At 39.5% G+C, this 14284-nt stretch overlaps 1 protein-coding gene across 1 annotated transcript in view; it reads right to left on the reverse strand.

The window, feature by feature from the left end:
* Positions 1–14284, reverse strand: part of LOC113008770 (thyrotropin-releasing hormone-degrading ectoenzyme) — a 276012-nt gene that overhangs the window by 18648 nt on the left and 243080 nt on the right. The window contains exons 14-16 of the mRNA XM_026146492.1: positions 8999–9146; positions 8796–8899; positions 7933–8040 (exon numbers count right to left, since the gene is read on the reverse strand). Of these exons, the coding sequence (XP_026002277.1) occupies positions 7933–8040; positions 8796–8899; positions 8999–9146 (360 nt within the window). The remainder of the gene's footprint in view (positions 1–7932; positions 8041–8795; positions 8900–8998; positions 9147–14284) is intronic.

The raw sequence follows: 14284 nt of genomic DNA on the forward strand, positions 1-14284 counted from the left end.
TCTAATGGTTGTTGAACCACATTTACATATATATGTGGTTGTCAAAACTCTTCATTAAAGGTTGAGAGGAAGTCATCAATGTTATCTTTGTAGGACAAAGAGTTACGGCAGCTCAAAGCAAAAGGAGGTAAAACCTGGTATTAGCAAGGTGTTCCTAATAAAGTGTCTGTTGAGTATATACAGTGTATATTTTCTTAGAGATGACCTCTCTATTTGGCAAGTTCTCACTATTTTGAGGAGCTGGGCCCAGTGGAGCCTTTGTGGGGGATGATAACCTGACCGTGTTCTGTTCTGCCTCTGTGGAGACCTCAAGGACAACCTGACTGCTTGTTGTCTAGTTCAGAATAACTTCACTGTGTTCCTCTGTATAGAGTAGCTGTAGGAAAGTGCACAAAGGTAAATCTCTGTGAAAGAATAAACTTCAGAATGTGGAAGGTCATACCCGATGTAACACCTGTGCTCGTCTCTGTTCTCCTTGAAGCACTTCCCTAATAATTTATTTATCTATTTAAAACTTTAGATCTATGCCTACTGAAAGATTATTTCTGCATGAGGAGAACCTGGTCTCACAAGATTTCAATAAGACTAGTCCGAAGGTCAAATTCAGACGAGAAAGTCTAAGACCGTTCTGTAGCAGGTTTGGGGGGGGGGGTCATGTTTATTTACTGTATGTCAGATCAGATTTGCCCATTACTGTGCTGAACTGAAAATATAACTTTGATGAACATTTGAAAGAAACCTTGAATATATTCATCTAAGTTCCAGTTAGGTTTCACAGGACTGCCGACACTAGTCTCTAACATTAAAGAATACCCATTATTCTTTTCTTTATTTCTCATCATGCATTCTTCTCTTAAAATGCCAAATTAAAACTCTGACAACTGCCTGGAATGAAAAAGACAATGTTGAGTGAAACTTGAGTGTAAGTTTTATTTCCAGGGGAGCAATTACACCGACACACCTCTGAAGAGACAAAAACAAATCACAAACTCATTAGGCGAAGTCAGAACACCTGCCTGATCACTTCACTTCACACAGAGAAAGACAATTACACTGCGACTGGAAAGAATCCCCCAGAGAAGAACTGCTTAGAGGCTGAAGATTCCACTGGTTTGAGCACTAATATTATATCACAACTTTAAGTGACGGTAAAATATTAGCGTGACATGAAGATATCAGTCTTTTGGTCTGCATGATTTATTGACTTATTTACCAGGGACGAGTCTTTCATGTTGCTGTGGAGGACTTTTAGCCCACTCTTCTTTGTTTTACTGTTTTAATTCACCCACAATGTCCAAATCTATTAATGTCCCTTACATGGTTTACTTGAAGTAACTCACAACACCAAATGAAAATGTTACTTCATATTTTGTGTGAATGGCGATTCCTTCTTTTGTGAAAGAGTATACATAGTCCTAGAGTGTGACTGCTAAGTGGTTCTAATTAATCTACAGCCTGACGACCACATCCTACATAAGGAGCCAAGATGGCTGCCACCTGCAGAGGATCATTCACTTCCTCATCTCCCAGCCTGTCACTCCAGTGTTTGTTGTAACCTGTGAAGTTTGATCTGAAGGAGTGAACAGCCGTGACCTGCTTATGTTGGAGATGTGTTTAGTAGATTATCTCAGGCTGTATCTGCACACAACTTTGTTTGCTAGTTAGTTATTTTGTCCTTAGCTCACCTCGACACTAATTCACACTCCTGTGTTTGCAAATCTGCTGAATAATAAATACAACATCTATTTTTAATTGAAAAGTTGTTTTTGTGGCAGGTTGAGACTAGGATGCCATTTCATGTTGTGTCTCAGCGTCCTAGATGGGACCTAGGAAAATGTATTGGATGCCATCATCACTTTTAATGTAAGTTAAAAAAAAAAACAAGCTAAATATAATAACAGATACTCACGAGAAAAATGCATGTCAGCTAAAAGCACAGAGAAAATTATCTGGCAGGTGTTTGGATTTTTCCCCATAATGCAGATGAGCTATATGTAGTTTCAAAGAGTCGTGAATAAGTGAAGAATTTTAGACACAACTGCAGTGATCTCATGCACGCCAACCTGGGTGCTGCACCACGAATTAAGTTCAACATATCTGGGTATCTTTCTGGTGTCTAAATCCACTCACCCTAACATCGGCAATCAGGATACGTGGTCACATGAAACCCCCTAAGATAATCTGAGGGTTTCTCTATCTGATTACAGTACGAAGACGTGAGCAAGGTACCGTCCCTACACACTGCTCCCCAGTGCGCCTGCTTAGTGGCTGCCCACTGCTTCACTGAGTGAATGGGTCAAATGCAGAGAGAGTAATTTACCCACGTGGATCAATAAAGTATACATTATTAATATTATTTACGTGAAAAAGGTTTTAGATTTATCTGCTCATCCACAGCCTCGGTGCTGAAGAATAAACATCAAACAGAATTCAAATGCAGTCTTGGACTAGGCTACGTGTGAAATGTAGTAAAATGTGATATAAAATAAAACAAGTGCCCTGATAGGGATCAAATACTGTTACTAATAAATTTAAAAAAAATGTCTGCAGCCAGTGGGGAAAAATGAATACAGTTTTGTCTTACTTTCTGAACGTTACCGATGCTCATCGAGGAAGAACAAAGACTCTAAACAGAAATGACAAACTTTCGACACTACTAAGCATACACAGAAGGATTCAGGATTACTGAGGCTATTTTCTGGAGATTTGATAGGTTAAAGGTGGTGACACCTGCTTGGTCTGCAGCATAAGCCAACATGTTGAAGTGAACCATCTTCACGGTACAGAAAATTCTGGGTTAACCCTGAAGATACTTGGATAAGAGGAAACCCTGCTTGTCAGTGCAGACTGCTGCAGTTTGACTCTTGTTCACAAGGATCAGCCAATCAGAAAGAAGCATCCTTGAAAGGTAGACATGTTACAGAACAAGCTCTAAGGGGCTGCACCAAGGTCAGGTATAAAATAAAGCTCATTTTGATCTGAAAATCATGCAAAGCTACTCTAACAGCATCCGAGGATACAAATAAGGAGTGTGACCAGTCACCTTCAGAGATTATGACACACTTTACCCACCATGTCTGAGACCTCACAGGGTTAAACACCAACACACACACAGACCTCGTGTTCCAGCTGGTTACTGGCCTGAATCATCTAAAGTAAAGCCAAAAAGGTGAACATTTCTTTCACACTATAAAGTATCTGTGCGTGTGTGTGTGTGTGTGTGTGTGTGTGTGTGTAGATGTGCGTGCACCTGACCTAAATTGTCAGCAAACCAAACTTTCATCTCAATACAGTGAGCTCAACTGGCAGCAAAATAATATTGTGGAAATAACACTGTGTGCGTGTGCGTGCATTCAGTGTGAGCACAGAGTGAGTGATGCAGGGACAATTACATCATTCAGCGACCTGGGAAATCATTTTAGAGATGCTCCACTTAAGAGCAAGCTCCAGCACACACACACACACACACACACACACACACACACACACACACACACACACACACACACACACACACACAGAGAGGTTGGCTAACTTCCACATTACTGCTGACTGTAGCATTAAAGTCCTTCTCAGGTGACAGCTGCCAAACACTGCGCACTCGAGTGTATTTATGACATCGAGTGTGTTTACCCAGATAACACTACCAGGTTATTAATCATGTAAAACATTAAGTAATACTCTGTGCTGTCCTCCTGCTACTACATCTATTTTGCCACCTGCACAATGAAAATAACTTCCTAATGTTGCATTTTCTCCATATAATCAACCACCCAGATGGCTTAGCTCCCATTAACGAGCTCCCTTTGTATGTGGATGTGTTTTAACAGTTTGCACAGGATGTTTTATGTCCTAAAGCTCCATCTTTCTTCTGAAATATTTTTCCGCTGGATCAAACGCCTACTCTGATGGTAAACATGGCTCTTCACCATCTGCTCTGTCTGTCTGCCCATGTGTCTGTATGTCTGACGTTCCAGTCTAAATATCATATAGAAATTAGAAAACTACCCTGTCAGTCTGATAAAACATTTTAAAGTACCCAATAAAGACACATGACCTCAGTCTGTGGTGCTGCCATTGTTGACCTGCAGAGAGATGACCATCAGAAGTTCCATGGGTAGAATATTCTTTAATCAGACTGAAGCTCTCATTACAGCTAGCTTATTATCGCTTATGATTATTCTTTTTCCACTATAGTCATGAAGGATAAAAACAATGCAGCAGAGTGACATTTTGAACAAATGTAATCACATCATAACAGCTGGGAAAGTAGGATCTAGCTGGACCAAATTCCCCAGTCATTCATATTTACAGCAGACTGTAGACTATTGGGTATAAAATATGGACATATCCACCCTCACATTTAGACTAAACAATCAAAATTAGTCACATGTCACCTTTTGGATCTAGAGGTTACCATATTTAGATAAGAGGATTGATCGCTAAATTATCAGCTAGTTAGCTCGATTAGCAAACTGTCTCCATAAAGTGTGTGTGTGTTTTTTAAGTGTTTGGAATTATAATGGGATCGAATGGGCATTGATTGCTTTTAAAACCAGCCCTTAACATAACTACTGTTTTTGGCACTTTCACATTTAATATTTGACTTGTTGGGGAGGGATTTAGAGTCAGGCACACCAAACTTGACTCCATTTTGTCCAGTTATGGTTACTGGTTCTCATCTAAAGGGAACATTGTATAAGAATGCAGCTGGAGGAGGCGTGTGGACAGTGCATTATTTTAATGCAGAGAACTGTGGTTGCATGTTGTTACAGATGTGTATTTATGCTTCTTTTTTCATTTAACCAGACTCCAATCATTAATCAATGTGTCAAACTGCTTGGCGCCCACTTTGTACCGGCGCTAGATTAAAGGCCAGATGATGAAGTTATGACAATTCCTCTTAATGGAGACATAAATGTGCAAATGTCATGGGAATCCATTTAACTGTAGTCGAGATATTTGACCCGAAACAGCAAATGTCAACCTGACATTAAACCCCAGAACCATAAATGTCTGAACCATATTTCATGAAAATCCATCAGGAAGAATCTGAATCTCAGTCTGAAGCAACGTGTTGGACACAAAGGCTGAAACTCTGCAGCACAACTTCAGCTCAGTTTCAGATTCTTTGTTTGCATATTCCTAAAATAATTGGCAGAAGAATAATAAACACAAAGCAAGAAAGGGAAGTAACAGGGGTTAATGGGGGGCTAGCAGTCCATTGTTGTCCCTGAAACCTCAACCACATAATCCATTGATGGCTGCAGACGCATAAGAGCATAAGATTCATTTAAAAGCAGATCATTTTTGAGCCATTCAGATGGTTAATTTACAAAGTAACCCCCGCAGGACATGATTAATATTCCAGAGGGATGTAGGCACTAAAATATTAGCAGCTCATTGTTCTGGACCAGAATTTTTTTTAATTTTATTTTGTCTGAGTCACATCACAGCAGGTGATTTCGAATAAAAAACAACAACAGCAAAAAAACCCAAAAACTATATATAAATGAAATGGAGGTGTTCATTTATATGAAGGCACATTTCTGTGGGACGGCAGCTTTAAAATGAACAAGCAACAAGCAAAGTTTAGCTTCACGTGTTCTTTTTCTTTCCTTTTCTTTTTCCTGCAGATCAGTAGGAACGTGTTCAGCTTTGTGTTGTAAGTGCAAGTAAGTTGATAACTGTCAGTTCTAATTCATATTGTAATGTAACATAATCTACTTCCATTTTTACAGCACTTTTCTACTCTCACTGACTACACAAAGTGCTTGAGACTACATGTGAAATTTCAACTATACAATCATAATTAGAGCCGAACGGAGAATAAAAAAGGGCTGACATCATGAAAAAGAGGTTAGAGTTCGGGTAAAGTTTAGAAAAGAAAAAAACTTCTGTCTCTGTATGTAGGCTCAAACGTCAGGGTTGGATTCAGAACTACTCTTTGGTGTATGTTTTGGCATGATCAAATGTTAATGCATTCAATGATCCACTCACATGAGAGTGAAAGTGAAATGGAAACCTGGTTATGGCCCTGAATCTTTTGGTTTTTTGGTGAATGATTGCAAGCAATTGCGTCAACCAACTGGTTGGTTTAGCTTCCAACACCCTCTACCTCTGAGTAACCACTTTGAACCACAGCTCAATGTGGATTCTTACTGTGAACAGTTAGGGTTGTTAATTTTGTTAATTTTTGTTAATGTTAATTTTTGATATGCATTCCTGTGTATGTAAACAGCAACAGAGTTGCATTAGAAGACAACAAATGTGCAATTTTAATGTGTCATATTCTATGACAAATTGCATGCAATTGGTAACTTGACACCTTTGAATGACACACTGACAGGAGGTGATTCTGACGTGTTGCCTTTTTATCCTCTTGATGCATCAAAGTCAGTTCAAACATTGCAGCTGGTGAGTGCTGCTGACCTGGTCCCTGTTTTCAAAGCAGCTATTTCATAGTCTCGTTTTGCTTCAGCCAGCGACTGTTTTCACTAATGTGACTATTGCATAGAAGAACTGATTTTAAAAGTACCATCTTCTTGTCTTTGAAAGGATCTTTCATTAGCACTTGGCTAAAATGCAACGCAGTCCCAACCCTACCTCTCAGTTTTTCTTTGGCGACTTGGTAGACAGTAAGAAGTTCGTGTACCTATGAAATGAGGTCAGATGAGCTCTCTCTCCTGGCAATTATTGCAGCATTTTGATTCAAAACAGGTTTTTAATTAATACCCGGGCATGGGGAGGAAGATCACATACATGTGATCTCCATATGGGATTAAAAACTAGTGAATAGAGCATGAAATATTAAAAAGTCACCCCTGGAGGGATTAATCCTGCATAAATGTAGATTTATCTGGCACTTTTCTACCTAAGAGAATGAAGCATTTCCAGACTGCTTCCAAAATGTGAGAAAATGCCACAGTGGTGTTGTAGTGAGGAGAGAAAATGGGTGCCATTTGGTTCACTGTAAACAACCGAACTTTAAAAGACAAGGCTAGAACTGAGAAACACAGATAATGGAAAGGGCATGCTGTAAGTCCAGAAATATTTTGCGGCATGTGGTGATTATTATTTAGAAAAAAGCACATGTCAGAGATTAGCGAGGATTCATCTATTGTTTAGATCCAATCACATTTTCAACTGGATGGAGTAGAAACGGTTTCATTTTGTGCTTTTTGGGGGTTTTTTTGGGGTTTTTTACAACTCCTATTATCATCAGCTCCCTGCTGTCCTGTGCAGAGCTCCAGCATCTGTTTCTATTTAATTTGCAGTTTGAAATCTAATTTTGCAGATCTTGTTAAGGACACAGAGGGAACGCAGGAGCCAGCAGCACGTGACTGGAGAGAGCTGGAGCCAAAAGGAATGACAGAAAAAGAAAGCATAGAAGCAAATGGATCAATAAAAGACAAGAGAGGTCATTAACGGTACTGGGGAGGTCATCAAACTTAATCTTTACTGATGAAAACGTTTGGGTAACTCTTTGAAAATATTAAAAACACTGAATGTGTTCATTCAAAAAATGATCCTTTGTTCAGATTTAACAGAAGGAAAGTTTGTCTTTTGTCCCCCCAAACAGTGATTGAAACTAATGAACAGATGTTAGCTGCCAACAGATGAATTTTTGTTCCACTTGGTCTCAGACTGATGTCACCAGAAGTCGCATTCCCTGCAGAGTCTCCATCACTGTACATTTGGGACGATGCAAATTTTTTGCTCAGTTAAATTTTTGACATTAGTTTGAGACATCTCTACATGTTGCATCGTTTGAGGCAAACACGTGACTACTGGTGGCTTTTTGAATAATCACCTTCCACCTAAAATGAGTCCTTTACACACCTATTTTATCCATAGATGGCTTCCAGTCTCACATGTAGCACCAAGTTTGGCACAAGTATTAAATGAAACAGTCTGCGAGTGTATTTGTACCTGTTTTTGTTGCTGGAGATCCAGTCAGAGATGTAGGCAACGGCTTGACGGTGGCACTGTTTGTTTCCAAAGCTACAAGCTAACATGATAAGCTCTCTCTGCAACTCCCTGAATAGACATAGAGAAGAAAAAAATGCTCAAAGAAACATCTTATGGACAATAGGTTCTTGTCTGGACACAGAACATCACTCACATGTAGCACAGAGATTATTCCAGAAAATCTTCAGACTGGTTTAGCCTAATACTTAAACTTTTATCATGTCTCAAATTGCATTCTTGCATTTTCTATTTGGAGTGCATACTGTGAGATTCTGGGTGGCAGCGTAATACTTGCTAGCTAGCAGTAGCTGATCTTTTTAAAGGTCACAGCACTCTGTGCTTAATAACTTTGTGGAGGGTGACTGGTGGTTCTTTATGTTAAATTTATGGTCTGAGATTTCCAGGTTTGAGTCATAGAAGGTAGATATTACTTTGTCTGAACTTCATTGTCAGCAAAAAAAATCCCCCTAAAATCAACACGTTTAACCATTAATGATTTGCAGTCTAGCTAACAAACATCAAGCTAAGCTAAACCACGACTTTCACCTCTGTCCAGACTGGACATAGATACGGCTGACTTCTGATTCATTAGTTTGAGTTAAGTAACCTAAGAATCTGACATGAATAATTCTGCTCAACGATGTGACAGGAAAGAGAATAAGCAGGCTGCTAGAATGCTGAACTACGTTTTGTTTTCTGTTTCAATGATGCGACGGTGTTTCTCAGTCAAAGAACAAATGTTGTTAAAGGGGCACTGCCTTCCACTGACTGACTGAGTGTTGTTAGTGCAATACCACCAACAGGAATGTCTGTCTGCTGCATACTCAGTCTGGTAGGATGCTTGCAGGACGTTGCCCTCTGTGCCGGGGCCATTCGTTGGCCAACCCATCTGATGGTACCGCGATGCAACCTGCTTCAGCACGTAGTCCTGTTAGCACACACAATGATAAGAGATGTTTTATTCTGCTAACAAGAAGCAGTTAGTGGTTAATTGATCGATTAAAATTGTGACTGATTGGTTGTTTACACTGAACAGCCTGTATTCGTCTGTGCGGTCCAGCAGTTTGTCCAGCTGGTAGAGCGCTCGGCTGGCAGCGTGCCATGGAAGGAAGGACGTCTCCTCTGGCAGATAGCCAATCAGCTGCAAAGGAACACCCTGTGGAAGGTACCCCGCCCTGAGGAGAGATGATGTGGATAAAAAATGAGTAGTGGGAAAAGTGTTAAGGCAAAAACATCTTGGTAAAGAGGAGACAGTTATTCTTAAAATTCTAAAAACATGAAGCAAATGGAAAATACATTAAAGACTTTAAAGGTACAGTCAGTCAAGTTAATTTAAAATAAAATAAAAATATTAAATGCACAATAACTGAGCCACATATGTAGTATACAAAAGGCAAAGGTGAAGACAAGTCATAGGCATTTGCATACAGTGGAGACAAATTTTAACTTGTGTCTGGACCGTGCTTTATCATCTAAGAAGAGTTCCCTTCATCACAGAAGTGAAAGCACAAAGAAAACAGACAACTCCTGAAATTAAGTCAGGTCTCTAACACATGAAAATGTGCATAAACATGCTTACTTATTCACAACACTGTCACAATTAATTATTGCCAAGAGATTAGACATGGGATCCTCCCGTCTCCAGAAAACTGACAACGAGCTGGCGAAACAACAACAGCAGCTGGTTACAAGTTACATCAGCTAATGTTAGACTTGAGTGTCTTAAAAATAACAGTTTTCTTCTGTCAAACAGTTTGATAAAATTTTCATGTTGTGTGAGTTTATTATGTTTGATCCACTTTGAAGAAAGAAAGAAAGAAACCAGCTAACAGCTCTAACAGCAGCTCTGCTGTATTTTCTGCTGCACTCTACTAATCCAGGTCTATCTATGATTAAGCAAAAAGTAGAGAAAAGCTAGTCTTCATTAGCGACTACGAGGGAGACCATGTTCGCACAACAGTTGAGACCTTTTTAAAGTCTGGTAAGAGTGTTTTGTCATTCTTTGAAGGAATTTTTTATGGTCATTTTTGGGGACTCTAATATCTCAGTGCAACAATCAACACAAATCCTCTCTCTGGTTATTCATATTTTTGAGGTATTTTTTTGTGTCTTTTCCCTTAACAGGGACACATCATGAATATTTCCAGGAACTGAATTAAGACATGAATTATTTGTTGTTTTTTGACACACTTGCCATTCCGTACGGAATCTTTGATTTCAGTATTTCTGTAGATTTTCAGGACACACAGAGGACCCTTGAGCTAATGTAAATATAGATTTAATGAAGATTTGATCTTTAACCCTCATTGTTTAACCCTCAACCTAAAAAGCACCACTTTAGGAACACATTAACAAAAACATGGCCTCTAACCTGAGCTATTTAGCAGCCCCGGTTACATCCACTGCCTCATCAATATTAAAGAGCTTCTTTTGTGCATTCATTAACATTCATGATGCTTTTTGGTGAGGGGTGGGCACCTCACCTGTTTCCTGCACTGACCTTCGCTCACGCCCACAGCCCATGAATATTAATGAGGCAGGGTGGTGGAGGACACAAAGTGAACTCAGGAGTAATATTAGGGTTCTTTTTGTTTTTGATTCTGATTATTGATGTTCAGTGAGAGAGCTCAGCCTGACGCCGAACAGTGACCTTTACAGAGGATGTCAATCACAGTGACTGACTCATACACACAAGAGGAGGTGAAGAAAGTGAATGTTCTTGTATTGAAATACTGTTTTTTTTGGTTGCTGGTTTTTAATTTTCAGAGGCAGACAGACAAGATGACAGGGGCAGACTCCACGGAAAGTCAATCTGTTTGAGATAAGACTCGCTAAGTCTCTGAGCTGCCAAAGAAAGTCTGAATTCCAGACCATCATATTTCCATAATCTGCCTCATTTCCAACCCGACCAGCCTCCACACATTCATCTCCATTCCCATCATGCACCTGGCCTCTGGGACATTACCATAATCCATCCAGCCTGCACAGACTTCCTGTTTACCACGCTGCAAAAACACTGACGGGACTCGACATAAAGGCAGAGAGAGATTGCAGTCACCATGGCAACTCCAGCTGGACATTTACCTGTTTTCTTATTTGTTTATTTGTCATTGTTTTTTAAACATCATCCATCAGCTATCAGTCCACATCAGCTCTGAGACTCGTTCGTGTCACACGTCACTGATGCTGCACGTGATCCATCATCAAAGCGACAACTGTCAAAATAATAAAAGGGTCAAAAAATCTACCTCAGCAGCTTTTCTATGAAGTTTAATATGAGGTCAGGTATTATTTCCACTGCCAACCACTGTAAAGCTTGCACATCTGGCAGAGAGATTTCATTATTATGTAAATTAATGGATTATTCATAACACAAAGGCCTCCTTACATGCATCGACAAACTTAGCCCCACAAAAGTTTAACTGCACACTCCACTGAAAACTGCACAAAACTAAAAACAAAGAAATCAACTGAAGATAGAACCAAAGAATTACACAAGTAGAACCTTTCCTTTAGTGATTTTTTTTTATATTTAGATGAGCAGAGTGATAATGAAAATCATTACAGACTGTATATATAAGATGGAAGTTGCTACCATGAAATCCCCTGATGGCTCATAGCCTTCTTTGTGAACCCTCAACCTGAGAAATGTGTCACAAAACCACAAAAAGACTTAAAAACTGAAGATAGCTGGATGCCCATTGGTTGAAGACTTACCAACCACATGGTAAGATAGGTCCTGCTTGATTTCCTGTTTGCTTAAATATTACATAAGCACTTTGGACCATAAAACGTATCAGAGAAAAAAATAGTTCATAGACTGAAGACTGAGCTAAAGGGTTGTTTTCTTTAGAAAAACTTCTTTAGAACTGAACATGGGCCTCCTTCTATTGGTCATAAAAATGCAGGTTGAACTCATCACTTATGAGCATGCTTAAATCTGTTTGGTAAATATGAGGTGACAGCTAAAATTTTACTGCAAGATAAGTGAAGAAAGAACAGAGTGAATGTGCAACTGTCAAGGGTGTTAAGGAGGAGTGTGTGAAAAGTAAGTTACTTTTAGAGGACACGACTGGTCGACAATACCAAGATTGTTATAGGATTATTAGATGTTGCTGGTGATGCTGCCTAATGCAGTGGCTTACATCCTCAATAAAACTGCCAGGGTTGAATACAAGGACCTCAGTAAGCAGACTTCAGCTTTGATTATCTAGTTAATCTCTCTTCTGTAAGGACTCTACAGTTTTGATTGTATGACTCTCGTTCATCAGGACAAACAGTCACCTTTCAGCACCTTCTCTTTTCTGTCTATATTGTGTCTGTAATGAACACTGGGATCTCTAGGAAATGCTAGCAGGGCTTTAAATTTTAGTGTAGTTGTGAAATGAAGTGAAGCGATTATAGATTTTCAATTTTTGCTCTCAGTTACAGTCTCCCTCGCTCTCTCTCTGTTGCGCCCAGGGTTGTCGTCTTAACGAGCTCATTAACTCATTAACATCGTTAAGGGCCAGTTAATTGTTTGTCCATTAGCCATTAGCAAGGCTCAGTGGAGAGCTAACGAGGGACTGGTGCACACATATAAGAGAGGCAACATCCATCACTGTTTAAGCGTACACTCACTGAGGCATTTATTACTGCTAAACTAGCCTGATACACACACACACGCGCAGAGACACACACACAAACACACACGCACACACACACACACACCTTCATACAGTCGTGCTGCCTCCTATTTGTAGTTAGTGCTGGGTGGATTACTCAGGCTTTGGTCAATTGAAGTGTGAGCAGCAGAAGAAGAATCAGCACGACTGAAATTAATTCTGAGATTAAAGAATCAATTCAGTGAGCAGCTCTCAGAAAAAGGCTGAAATAACATCTTCATAAATAAGACGCATTTCTGCTAAATGAGCAGAGCTGGCAGTTTCTTTTTTTGCCTTCAGTGCGATAAAACAGATCTCAGTGGTTTTTTTGTGACTCAGAAGTGATCATTAGATGGCCTGGCAGCTGATTTGTTTGTGACCTGAAGAGTTTATCATGGTTTAATAATTTCTGGCTTTCATTTCGATCAGTACGAGCACTACACTCCCCGAAATAATCAGTTGATGCCACGATAAGGTGGAGAAATAAATCCCCGAGCAAGGAATCAAACTGTAGAAGAGGTACTATAAACTGCACATACCCAGCCTTCTTTTACCTCACCTCACCATCACTGGATATGAAGTACAGGCAGCAGATTCAACACAAGCTGTGCCTTCCATGTTATCAAATTAAAGAGGATGATTCTGAATTTCCCTTAGATGATGTGCAGGAATACGTTTTCTTGGTCTATATGCATGGATTACACATTTCGTTCCAGTAATGTCCCAAATGAATCAGAGGAAGCCCACAAGAAGATACCGTGGATTACACACAGGGATGCACTAGATTGGTTATTATGTTAGTTATGTCACATAAATGTATGAGCTGTATGGATATAAAGTGGAATGTTACAGAACTTTATTTAAATCAGACATTTAATGATAATGAGAAAAGTCTTCAGGCAGTATAAAAGATGTAAGTAATTTCCCTTCTGATTTCCAAAACGTGATGCACATTTCGAATAAATAAATAAATAAAATACAGCTGTGGTCTGAAGAAGGTTGAATGCACTCATCAGGAGAATCAAATATATACATACACCCACTTAAATCCTTTGCTAAGTGCAGCCAAAGCCTGCCATGAACTGGGAACTGCTGGAGCACCAGCGTCACCGTGAGGCTTTCAAAGCTAAGAACACAGGACTAATTGTCCAGCATGGCGGTGGTAGCAAGACAGATTAATGAAGTTGGAGGATTGCCTCTAAATTCTTTAACTTCACCTAAAATGAACAGGTAGATGGACACAGTTTGGTGTTCTAACAGGACAAATACATAACAAAACTGGTTTTGGAATGGATACAGCAGGCTAACATTGCACTTCTGGAATGGCCTTCACAAAGTCCTGACCTCAACCCTACTTTTAACTATGCTTAAAAGTCAGATCTATGCCGATGAACCAAGAAGCTGTCAGGAAGAACGGTCAAATACGCAGCCAGAATTATGCCAGAACCTCCTTGATGGCTAACAAAAACATCTGTTTGAGGTGCCACTTGCTACCATACATTTAACCAAATATTAGTGAGGGTATATCTACTGTATATATCTGAGTATGTATGTTCATATCTGACCCTATGTGGATCAGAAAAAATTGAAAATAAATTCAAACTTTTGCACCCAGTTGTTGTTTTTCAAAGTCATTAAAAATGTATGCTCTGCAATCATTCCACTCTGGA

Source organism: Astatotilapia calliptera, chromosome 17 (assembly GCF_900246225.1).
Source record: "Astatotilapia calliptera chromosome 17, fAstCal1.2, whole genome shotgun sequence".
Lineage (NCBI taxonomy): Eukaryota > Metazoa > Chordata > Actinopteri > Cichliformes > Cichlidae > Astatotilapia > Astatotilapia calliptera.